At 45.0% G+C, this 12,940-nt stretch overlaps 1 protein-coding gene across 14 annotated transcripts in view; it reads left to right on the top strand.

Annotated features, from left to right (window-relative positions):
• The window catches only part of ZNF407 (zinc finger protein 407), a 427,984-nt gene that overhangs the window by 285,305 nt on the left and 129,739 nt on the right, over window positions 1-12,940 (top strand). For 13 of the 14 annotated variants that reach the window (XM_047696583.1, XM_047696574.1, XM_047696573.1 and 10 more), the window contains one exon: window positions 2,445-2,623. In XM_047696583.1, coding sequence (XP_047552539.1) covers window positions 2,445-2,623 — 179 coding nt within the window. Of the gene's footprint in view, window positions 1-2,444; window positions 2,624-3,554; window positions 3,663-12,940 lie in introns of those variants that run through there. The other variant, XM_047696580.1, reaches the window with a different exon arrangement.

The raw sequence follows: 12,940 nt of genomic DNA, 5'->3' as shown, positions 1-12,940 counted from the left end.
GCTGTTTGTTCTCCCTTCACTCCCCAGTGTCCATACACACGGGTGTGTTGAGGGGGTATCATGGAACACCAGTGGGAGATCTCCAGAATTACGGGACTGATCGGGAGGGGTTCACTCAGCTAGTGGGGGAATTCAAAACATGGTCCTCTTCCTTTTAATTGCCACAGAAGTGGACGTGTGTTTCATCCACTCCCAGATGTTCTCCAGTTACTTTGTCAACATGATGCTATTATTCCAAGGATATTTACAGAATCAAGAGACTCTACAATCTCCCCCTTTCCCTCGACTGTGCCTAGTATTGTTGATATGCTTACATGTAAGGATGGAGGTCTTAACCGTTGATGGCCAGCTCATCTCCTGGTGCTCCCCCACTTTTCTGTCGAATCTCTCACTGTCTCCGCCTCTAGGAGTCGTGTGAGGGCCTCAGAGTAGCAGGCCAGTGGCCAGTACAGAGGACATGAGAGCTGCTTATTCAGTTTTTACTTAGTACAGTGATGATTAACAGTAGGAATTTATAGAAAAAGCAAGTCTGGTAATTCAGCAGTGGCAAGAAAGACATAAGCTGTATATGCATATTTTCACAAACGTAAGGTCTATTTAGTCTAAGTCTAAGGTTTATTCAGAAACTGAGTATAAAGCTTGACAGAACCCTAGCCAAAGGCAAAGCTTATAGAAGCTGAAAAAAATCTCTGGTGTTCTGGTTCTTCTTATTTTTAAAGGTGTTTGTTGTTATGAAATTTTTAATGGAAATAATATATAATCAAAGTATATTTGGAAAATGGAAGCGGGCATTGTTGTGTAGTGGCATTCCCATCTTGCTGTGCTTTCTGGTCCAGCTATAGAGGGATTTGTCTGGTTTAATCTTTCTAACTCTGTACATAGTTGGGCATGTGCTTTTCAGGACAGGTTCTGTCTGGGGATGGATGGGATTCAGCCCAAGCTTCTCCAAGGGGCTGGCTTGGATCCAGTTACAAGACTGTTCCTGTTACATGGACGCCCGTTCACGAGGACAGTATTTGCATTTCCGCTTCATCTGGGTGTCGCTAGGAGAGGTCGCTGTTCCTCCACGTCGGGGGCGTGCTGTTCCTAGAGCTGCTGTCATGAGCTCCACTTGCTCTCCTGATACTCCTCCATTCTCCTCTCCGCGTGCGTGAAGGGACGACGTGTGTACCGGCTCTTGGGATTTCTGATGTTGCCTTTACCCGTGAGTGACAGTGTCGGCACGGTGCAGTTGTTGGGCTGTAATCGCTCTCGCTGTCCTCACCAGTGTTCTTAGAGCACCTCTGGCGAAGTCAGCTGCGCAGAGTGTTACACATAAGTGTAATCCCACCTGAGTGTTGGGGCACAGACCCTCGCGAAATTTCCGCGTAGGACCTTTCATCGTCTGGTGACATGCGAGATGGGTTTGCTAACTACCGTTTTCCTACCTCGTTGGTCATGGAAGCTTCACTTCAGACAATTCCTGCAGGAATTTTGTGCTCGGCGGTACCCTCCAGAGATGCTGATGATTCTGTTGCTTGATTTTTTTCTTCTGGCATTTAATTTTGCTCTGTGGGAAATTTGAGGCTAGCCTGATTTTTTGTTTCTAGTTAAGTGCACACCCTGTCCCCCTTCCCCGGCCAACCTGCTTGCATCTGCAGTGCCCTTTTTAGTACTGTTCTAACAGAGACAAAGAAAGCAGCTGTGTATGTGTTCAGAAAGGGTCTAGGTGTGCAGTGCCTGATGCCCAGAGTCGCAGAGGGAGGAGGCAGCAGGTGGAAGAGCGCGCTTCCCGGAGCTCAGGCCTGTCCCCTGGCATCTGGGCACTTCAGGCCCTGCCTTTCTGAACTGGTAGGAGAGCGGTCGGAGAGGACCCTCTCCCTACTTTCAGGACTATCTGGCATACGGAATATGGGGCCTCCACTCTATCTTTCAGCCCCTTGCGCTTCGAAGCCGACACCAGCGTGGAGAGCTCCTGGGTGCCCGACCCACTGCTGCTTTTCTGTATTCATGCTGTTTTAGAGCTCACTTGACAGAACTTAAAAGCCACAGCTGCTTTGTTTCCTCAGTGCTCTAAAGTCAATGAGGCCCCAGTGCTTTTCTTTGCACCACTCCTCCCTGGTGGAAGGTGTATTCTTGGGGTTAAGGAAACTCCTTCAGTGCCCTCAAGTGGCACCAGAATAATCTGATAGTAAAATCGTAGAACCTGGGATTCTGTGCTTCAGGTCCCACATAGAACTGGATCATGAAGGTTAAAGACCAACCTAAAAATTAGCACCAGAGTTCACAGACACTACCAGTGTCATGGGATGACCGTGTTACACGCGTGGAAATTACTGTACCAGGACAGCCCTCAACTGGGGCCTGGCCCACAGGAAGGCCTCCATACGTGTTAGCTCATATCCTCGTCCGCGCTCTCATGGTGCTGATTCGACCTTAACGTGGGTTACTTTTCTTTCTGGCAGGTCAAACTGTGCTGAAAACATCCGAAAGCACATTTTACACACTGGCAAACACGAAGGAGTGAAGATGTACAACTGCCCTAAGTGTGACTACGGAACGAACGTGCCTGTGGAGTTCCGGAATCACCTGAAGGAGCAGCACCCCGACATCGAGAACCCGGACCTGGCTTACTTGCATGCTGGTAAGGGCTCGCGCTGTGAACGTGGTGTCATTCATCCCAAGCGTGAGGATACTGTTTGTCCGTTACTGTCAGTTATTTTCACACAGTAGAGCATGTGAGAGCATCTGCCTCAAGACCTGGAAAAGCGCATTCCGGGCTCATCCCACCCGACTGTGAAAACGTGTCTTTTCTGTCGTGTGTCATCAAGAACACATACGACAAAATAACCCTCCCAGGGCAGTAAAGTTAGTCACAGCAAATAGTCAACAGTTGGTTGACTAAAGCGATAGCAGTTGTTTGAACTCCATGTTTTGACTAATTGGTAACAGTTTTAAGTTTTTTTCAAAAAAGGTTGGTGATGTACAACGTTATGCCCCATCCCCATGCACACGGTCCTGGGGTGAGTTCCCGGAGAGGGAGACCACAGGCCCCGGGGCGTGAATTGAGCAGCTTGAACGTCAGCCTCATTCCCCTGTTGAGTGACTCCGGGCCTGTTGTGTACCCCTCTGCCTGGTGGGGACAGTAAGGGCTGTTAGTACAGCGTTTCACCAACTGCACTGGGTAATGCAGTGTGTGTGCATCACTCGTGTCCTAGAGATTAGGAGGGACTTGTTCACAGTGTGAGGGACACGGGGCTGAGGGCACAGGCTGGCCTCTTGGTCTCATGTCCCTGGGTCAGTGGCCAGATCTCATGCTCTGGAAGCTCAGAGAGGCGGCTCTGGGAGGGCTCAGCAGATCCATCCTTGTGTGTAGGCCAGCATGTTGTTTAAGGACAAGCACGCCTTCCTCGAGTGTGGCGTTCCTGCTGTGCAGAGCAGCAGGGGATGGATGACAAGTGTGAGGACACGTCGGAGGAAGCGCTTACCCTGAAGGAGATTTACAGAGAGTTCCAGAACATAGGCCAAGCAGGACTGTTCTTCAGTGATGCCAGCTGATACAGAGGATGTTTTAGGCAAATGCTATGGATCAGTTAGAGCCACGTGAAAACTCTCCTTTCTGTACTGGGCCTGTGACCTCCAGCAGGCCAGCCTTGTCACGCCTCGGGTTCCTCCTCTGTAAATCTCTGTGGCGGCATCCATTTTCAGGGTCGTTGTGAGGAGTGAAAAAGCTTATGGCCAAGCCCAGTACCTTTTACGCCTGCCTACAGAAGCAATGCTGAAGGGCTGGTGGGTCACGGTGCTGATGCTAGACATGTGACCATAGTGTTTGAAAGTCATGGGAAACCCCACCCGAAATGAAAAGTTATAGGAAACCCTACCCATTTGCCAATGTGTAAGTAGTGTTTGCTCAGATAACATTTACATCAAAAGAAATGGAACTTAACGAATGATTTGAGTTAGAAAAATATTCTTATTTATTCGATATTAATACATCTGGCAGTTTAAGGTTATTACTTGTTTTTTGCTGATGTGTTCTTTCAGATTTCTGTGCGTGTGCACATGACTGGCTTTTTAAGTAGTGGTAGAATGTCTGTTGTTGTCATCTGTGTTGTGTCCAGGACTGTTTTTGAAAAACAAAAACACAGGTTGGTATTGCTTGCATGTTGGTGAGGTTGTTACCGAAATATTTTGAACTGAACAGTTTATAGCTTTAGCACAAGAACAGACAAAGTCAAATTGCAGGTGTCTTCTGACCATCATTTCCTATGGGTTTTTCCTTAAGTTGAGTCACGGCCAAACCGAGGCCAGAAATACTGCCTGTGGAGGGAGGCGCTTCAAGTAGCCCCCAAGCAACATGACCTGAATTGACCAGGTGTCAGGAAAGCACCTGTTTTCAGGAGAGGCCCACTGCGCCTCTTTCTCAGGGTGCAGTGTCAGCGACTTCTGTCTCTCCGTTGCACCAACTGGGCATTGCAAATGGGTTGTTTCCCTAAAATAACGTCCTTACAATTTGTAGATGAGCACCGGCTGGAGGCGGAGGGAACTAATTGCAGAGCGTGGATGCACATTCTGTCTGTGGCTCTGCACAGCCTGCGTGGCCCACACTGTTGCTGCCCCAGCCGTGCCGGTGTTCCCTGGAGAGGTGTTTTGAGATATTATTAGTATGAGACAAGTTTCAGGAAAACTTAGTCTAGTTTCTGTGTGTATGTGTGTGACACTCATGCGCATATGGTCCTGGTTTTCGGTTTTATATTTGGATTCTGCTTGAAACTGTTTTCGCGGAAGCCGCCGTAGCGAGCGTCCCTCCAGACCACACCCGTGCGGTAGCCGTGGGAGTCTGTCGTCGGTGCCCCCCCTGGGCCTGGCACTCACGCTCTCTGGTAGCATTTTTGCTTGGGTACACTTAGCTCGGTTAAGAGAAAACTTTAAAAAAGTGAAGTTTTTTAGACTGTAACGGACTTTCTAACCTTGTGATAGTTAATCGTCTACAGTACCTGCAGGACGGTGGGAAAGGAGCCTTCCTCGGTCTGAAGTAAGACTCTGAACCGAGCTGCTGCGGCGACTCATTCCGCACCGTCTGGTGGCGGAATGAGGCGCCGCACCTGCCGAACCCATGCTGGGCGGGCGGTACCGGGACGGGTCCCGCGGCGGCATGAGGGTTTTGTGCAAGAGTGGTTTCTGGCCCGGAGGGGTCGCGTCCACTGTGTTCTCTGCCGTCTACACTGTCCATGTGCTGAGCGTCTCGTAACCCAGCATTCGGGGAGGCACATTGTGCAGTTCTTGTAATAAAGGGTTGAGTTTAAATCTACCCAAAAATAGATGAACAAACTCACTCGGGTCCTAACATGGTTCTACCATGTGTTTCAAACATCGAAAGACATTAGGAGGGACACATTAGAAATAGGAGGACACATTAAACAATGGGGGGTAGGACACATTAAAGTAGGAGGGACAGATTAAACAATGGCCACGGGAAGTACCATTTGGGGTATCTTCAATTTTAGTTGAGATAGTATTTGGAAATTTATATGTTCAAGTAAGGAAGACAGCTCTGGGGAAAGAGGCTTTGCTGTGATGGTGCACTTCCCCGGGTGGGGACACGAACACGTTCCTGAAGTGTGTGAGGCGGTGTGACTTAGCCAGGGTTCCCTGGAGGCCGGGTCACGCCCTGGTGCGCCAGGTCGTAAGGTTGCAGCCCTCTGCATGTCCTCATGCTCAGAGTTAGGGACGTTCTGTGCTCCTGGGGGCATGTAGGCATGACCTTCAGGAGAGGCTAGAGCTGAACGTCAGCCCCATTCCTTTTTTTTTTTTTAAATCATTTTTTAAAAATTTATTTTCAACATAACAGTATTCATTGTTTTTGTACCACACCCAGTGCTCCATGCAGTCCGTGCCCTCTCTAATACCCACCACCTGGTTCCCCCACCCCCCCACCTCTTCAAACCCTTCAGATTGTTTTTCAGAGTCCATAGTCTCTCATGGTTCACCTCCCCTTCCAATTTCCCCCAGCTCCCTTCTCCTAACTCCCCATGTCCTCCATGCTATTTGTTATGCTCCACAGGTAAGCGAAACCATACGATAATTGACTCTCTCTGCTTGACTTATTTCACTTAGCATCATCTCTTCCAGTCCCGTCCATGTTGCTACAAAAGTTGGGGATTCATCCTTTCTGATGGAGGCATCATACTCCATAGTGTATATGGACCACATCTTCCTTATCCATTCGTCCATTGAAGGGCATCTTGGTTCTTTCCACAGTTTGGCAACCGTGGCCATTGCTGCTATAAACATTGGGGTACAGACGGCCCTTCTTTTCACTACATCTGTATCTTTGGGGTAAATACCCAGTAGTGCAATTGCAGGGTCATAGGGAAGCTCTATTTTTAATTTCTTGAGGAATCTCCACACTGTTCTCCAAAGTGGCTGCACCAACTTGCATTCCCACCAACAGTGGAAGAGGGTTCCCCTTTCTCCACATCCCCTCCAACACATGTTGTTTCCTGTCTTGCTAATTTTGGCCATTCTAACTGGTGTAAGGTGATATCTCAATGTGGTTTTTTAATTTGAATCTCCCTGATGGCTAGTGATGATGAACATTTTTTCATGTGTCTGTTAGCCATTTGTATGTCTTCATTGGAGAAGTGCCTGTTCATATCTTCTGCCCATTTTTTGATATGATTATCTGTTTTGTGTGTGTTGAGTTTGAGGAGTTCTTTATAGATCCTGGATATCAATCTTTTGTCTGTACTGTACAGCCCCATTCCTTTATCGAGTGACTCCGGGCCTGTTGTGTACCCCTCTGCCCGTTGGGGACAGTAAGGGCTGTTAGCACAGCATGTCACCCTCTGCACCAGGTGATGTGGTGTGTGCACAGTTACATGCGCCCACACTGCACATCCAGGGTCTCCAGCGCCTCTGTGGGTAATTCGTGGTCTCGCCTCTCAGTGACTTTCAGCAACTGAACAAATGATTTTGATATCGTTTCTCATTTCACACTCCAGAGAATTAAAGGCTCTGTGTGAGCTCTAATTTTGGTTATAGCTTTGTTCGAAAAACATAAAAGTGGTGATTTTTAAAATAAAAGTTGATTATTTAAAAATGTATTCGTTCATTTCCAGGCATTTGGGGATTTTTCTAGTTCTCTTCTTGCTAACTATTGAAAGAGTAATATAAATCGATTTCTAGCTTCCATCTACTATGCTTATAGAACATAATGCTGAATTATTTCAATCCTTTGAAATTTGTTTATGCTTTCTTTGTGCCCAGCATTTGGTTAGTTTTGGTAAATGTTTGAGACATCCTAGAAAGGAGCATAAATAATGGTGCTGTTTGGTGTGTATTCTGTGCTCCCTGCCCATCAGTTAACACTGAGTTTTTCACTGTGCTGTTCAATTCCCTGCATTTGTACATGGTTTCATGTTACCTCTGTCAGCTACGAAGAGGGGTGCCATGCAGTCGCCCACTATGATTGCAGATTTGTCTGCGTTCTCTCTCTTTTTTTTTTAATTCTCTTACTTTTGGCTTTACGTATTTCAAAGATCCATCCCTGACTACTCAGAACTTTAATATTATTTCATACACATCCTCCACTATCATAAAGAAAATGTGTATATTCCTTATAATCACAAAATGTGCCTTTTCGTCCATTGTAGTGCTTCTTGCTGCCGCTCCCCGTCTCATAATGGTGTAGCTACATCAGCTTCTTTACAAACTGCATATAGAGCTGCATTTGGTTTTTTGATCTGCTGTGACAGTTTTAATCTCTTACATGAAATAGTCTTTTACTTTTGTACTTGTACTTTATATCATCATTCATATCTCCGTCATGATCCAGGGCAGAAACTACCCAAATGTCCATCCAGCAGAACGCACGGAAGGCTGTGTGGTCACCGAGTGCCCCGCGGCTGCGAAAACAAGCTCTAGGGAAATCTCATGCTCGTAGAGTTGGATGCACTAAAGCTTTTCTAGATACCTGTTTTTTTAAAAACATAATTTAAATGCTTCCTGTATTTCTAGAGAGATTCATTTAGGTCCATTCTAGATCCACTGCGATGAGACTTTACAATCATATTAATCCCCACAAAACTGACATCAAATTAAAAGTTGCCAGAATTCTGTCATTGTACATTATAATTTTTTTCTCTTTAGTGAAACCCATTTCACCCCACAAATGATCTTTATTTGACCTTTATATCACTAGCTGCTTGTCTGCCATTCCCGTTACTGAAACATCAGCTTGGTGTTCTCTCACTGCGCCCGGAGCGGGGATGAATGACGCTCCGTGTTTGCAGTGCACGTGACCTTCTGTCGGTCGTGGGGGCTGGTCAGGAATAGCACCTGGAGGAAGGGAGGATGAAGGTCGAGGAGGCCACAGAGAAGGTGCAGGGGAGCACGTGTGGCTCTCGTGATTGTGACAAAGAAGGAAACGAGATGGTTCTCTCTCGTGAATGCCAGGCCAGCACCTCAGAGAGCGTGCTTGCCTTTGAGGTGGCGCTCGCTGCTGCCGGGTGCGTGCCTGCAGGACAGGGCGGCCTGGCCACACTCTGCACTGTGGCTGTGACGTCGCCTCAGTTCCTTCACCTTTCCCCTGGGAAGCTGAGACTTCCAGTGTCGGAAATGTGCCTGTGTTTGTTTAGGTGAGATCAAGTGATGGTCTCTGTTCAGGAGAAAGTAAGTGTTAAGTGATGACATGGTATTTTCTCTCATTCCTTCGTTTTCTACTGTTACAGGGTTTTTTAAAAACATTATATAAATTGATTTTCATCAGTTCTTATATATTAAGACTTAATCATTTAAAAATGTACATCAGGTCACCTGTCCTGTGCAGTGTGATAGCCCACAAATCTACCGTAGTCTCTCCACAAGCTGGGATTTTCGTATTGTTCCTTAAGATAATCGGTTTTTTAATTCTTAAAACATGTATTATTTAATTGTATCCCATAGCATTTTCCTCCTACCTAAGTGTAAGAGTAAGAATGTGAAAGTTCAGCTCTTCCCAAACTCCATGTCCGTTCTCTTTCCAACGCTAACCAGTCCATACCATTTAAACTCTAAGGACACTTAACGGGTCCCTTGATTCTCCACGTGCGCACTGCTGCATGTTGGGGCGGCCTGGATTCCGGGTTCTGCCCTGGAGCCCCGTGCTTCCCCTGTCACGGTTAAGATACAACAGCTGTAGCCTTTTGTGTCTTAACCATTCCCTCTCATTTAGTGGAATATTCAAATTTCCTCATAGAAAAGATTTTCTTCATCATTAATTAAAAACATTAGTGTTCTGATCCACAGAGCCTTGTAGGATGTAGTTTTCCCCAGATTGTGGGGCCTTCTATTTTTAACCCCATTACTTTCAGCCCCTTTTGTTAGTTGGTGCTCTGACACATGTCATGACATTTTGTACAATAATTCATTTTCTGAAGAGGTCCAAAAATCTCAGAAAATCCTGACAGTGTCTCATTGGTTCTCCTTACATAAACCAATTATTACTTCAACCTAAAAAGGAACGAAATTTTTTCTGACAGGATTGCCTTTGGTAAATCCATGCTGACTCACTCCTATTAAATTGTACTTCTCCAAATGTATCATTAAGCTCATCCATAAGTATCATCTCAAATTTATTTCCTAATATAGATGTTAGACTAGCAGCTCTATAATTTTCAGCCTCTACCCTCTCTCTTTATAACCTTCAGACTGGATTCCTTGTTTTCCAGGCTCCTGGTATTTTACCGCCGACAAAAGACTTCCTACAATAATTAACAGTCCAACAGTTTGATTCTTTACCCTCAGACATCACCCATGGGTTAATTTACTGTTTTTCGTAACTGCTGCTAACTGTCTTTGTTCCCGTCTACCTCCTCTCTGTGTTCTGGCACCTTCTGTCTGGCACCGTGCTCCGTGTCCATCCTGGTGTGGCGGGTTCGAGTAGCTGGCTTTTCTCTCGGCTCTCCTCTCACTCTAGTCCTGTTGGATTTCCTGAGTTTAGAGCGAACTACCGCACGTACTGTATAGCTGGGGCGGGGGTGGGGGGTGCGGCGAGTAATGCTAAAGCAAGGGTGTTCTCATCAGCCAGCTTTTCTCAGTAATCCACTTGCTCTCCAGGATCCACGCGTTTGCCGGATGATAAACAGATCCTCTCCGCTCATCCCTGTTTCTCTTTTATTGAATAATATACTGAAATATGTTTGTTTGCTAAACCTCCTATGTATACATTTTAAAATATTTTTAATTCAATCTGCTTAGGAAGGAATGTTCTGGCTCTTCTTTGGTATGTCCAAGAATATACCCCTGCTTATCCCCGTGGAGCAGGGTGAAGAACAGACGTGCTTCTTTCCTTCAGTCTGTTCCACACTTCTGCCTCCTGCTTCCCGCAGCCATGCTGCCATCGGGCAGCCCTGTGTGCTGGCCTTCCGGGAGTGCTCCGGCTGCCTCATCCTGCGAGCACGGGAGCTGGAAACACAATCAGCCTCTGTGGGTTCATGAAATTATTATTGTGAAGCCTTAACATTTTGGAGTTTTAAGACTTTAGATAATCCGAAAACATGAGCTAGGAAGTAACATATACTAAATAAAATGAGCCACTATGGTAAATGTTTTCACGGTTGTACAGGGCCTGGCAGATGGCACAGGGGTCAGTCAGATGAACTCGGTTGTAGTGTCCTGACTCTGTGGCTGTCAAGACGTGTGACTTTAAGCAAGTCACTCAGCCATTCTGTGTCTGTGTTTTCTGACGCAAGGTGTGTGACCCTGGTTAGCCTTTCTTTTGACTATCAGATTAAATAATGCATATGAAAAAGCTTTGAAAATTATTATTGATACCGAGATTCTCTTTAAATAAAAAGATAGCAGGCTTTGTTATTGCCCTTTAGTAGTAGGAAGTTAGAAGAAAAAGACTGAAATGATTTCTTTGCATTTATTACAAAGAGTAATGAATCTTTTAACCGTATATGTGTTAGTGGGTATCCGTGTATCAGCATGATATTCTGACCATGGAGCTAAAGTTAGAGCTAGACAAGGTCTTTATATAGCTTTTTCTCAGAGTGGAAACATCACTTCATTTATTCAAATTATTTCTATTCTTTGTTATTTAGTATAAGTTACATTTTTAAAACTGTTTTTGTAAATGAGTATGACACTGAGATAACATCCTTTCTATTGCATATTTCAACATTCTATAGAGTCCTGAATGGCAGTTACAACATTTAAAATAAAATCAGGGTCCACAATTAAAATACAGCTTTTGTTAGTAAACACCTCCTACAGTTGACTGAAGATAATCTGAAATTCATGTAAATCCACTCAATTAATCATTTCTGATGGATCTTGGGCCCTCAGAGCACTCAGGCTCATCCCCTAGCTAAATGATCTTAGAAGTTTTAAAGTGAGGTTTACTTTTTTTTTTTTCCCCAGAAAAGAACTCCATGCTCTTCTTTCTTGGGAGGCCTCGCCAAGTGTAATTAGCTTGTGTAATTCAGAGCCACATTAAAACTTCCTCCTGGCCTTCTTTCCTTGCCGCCACAAGGTTATGTAGGCACAGGACAGAATGCTAACCTCATCACCAGGCAAAATTGTGTTCTTATCTAGGTGAAGATTTACAACATTCATGAGCAGAATTCTGAAAGTTAAAATAGTTAAGGAGAAAAAAACAAAACAAAACAAAATTGTGATCTTATCCCCCCTGACAACTTCATTTATCAAAATTTTAAGGGGAAAAAATTGATTGTGGAAAGTTATAGGGGATACAGTACGATCTTATCAGGTAATTGATGTGGCTTTTACTTATATATAGACCTTTTATCACCTGTTTAATTCAATATCATTTATATATTTTAAAAATTTACACACTCTCACAGTTACATCTTGACCCCGACTAACCTGCAATTTCATATGAGAGAAACAAGGCAGGCGCTGGCAGGTCTTACTGCTGATAGCACATAGCCGTCATTGTTTCTGTCGAAACCCTTTATGGAAGAAGAATGGAACAGGTTCTTCAAATTATAGGGTAAGTTTAGGAATACTATTTAATTGGTGTTGAAATTTAGCTCGGAAGATGTAAAATGTACATTATCAATCACTCGCAAATATATTTATTTCTGTTTTTTTGAGCAAAGTTATCAGCTAGCAGGTTTTCCTTGTTTTGAGTTTTTATTTTGAAATATTTTGGAGCTTACAGAAAAGTTGTGAAAACAGGGCAGAGTTCCCAAATATCCTTTGCCCCACTTCCCCGAACTTGAGTGTCAGATGCAACCACGGCAGGATTACCAAAACCGAAGACACTAGTGTCAGTGCAAGACCATCCGCTGAGCCACATCCTTCGTTCACATCTCACCAGGTCCCCTTCCTGTCATTTTTCTTTTTCCAGAGCTCAGCTCTGGGGCTGAGGTACCCTCTAGTTCTTGTGTCTCTTCAGTCTTTCAGCCTCTCACAACCCTGATTCTTCTACTGAATAGGGATCAGTTCTTCTTCAGAATGTTCTTTGTTTTCCACTAGTCTCGCGTTTACTCATGAGTTGGCTAAGGTTCTTTAAGCGTCTCCCAGAGTAGACGTGCAGCATGTCAGGGTGCATCATGGCGGATGGCGTAAGCTGGACCCACTGAGTGAGGTGATGTCTCCATATTTCTCCACTACAGACCTACTGTTTTCTCCTTTTTAATTAATACACATCTCCGGAGAGATACTTCAGATTATGCAAATAGCCCGTTTCTCCTCAGGCATTTGCCCACTAATTTTGACATTCATTAGTGGTTCTTGCCTACAACAGGATCTGTGGAGTTTTAGCGGTAATACTCTCTTTCCCTCGTTGCTTCTGTGTTTAATTGGAATTCTTCTTTAAGGAGTATCTGTCCCTTCACTCCCAGTTATTTTGATTCAATTCATTTTTGCCAGTGTGGATCTGTTGTACTCTGTGGTTTACAACTGAGGATAGTCAGATTGCTCCAGCACCAGCCATCGGGGCTCCTTCCAG

The sequence above is a fragment of the Lutra lutra genome, chromosome 12, assembly GCF_902655055.1.
Source record: "Lutra lutra chromosome 12, mLutLut1.2, whole genome shotgun sequence".
Lineage (NCBI taxonomy): Eukaryota > Metazoa > Chordata > Mammalia > Carnivora > Mustelidae > Lutra > Lutra lutra.
This window is presented reverse-complemented; position numbering and strand designations above follow the sequence as displayed.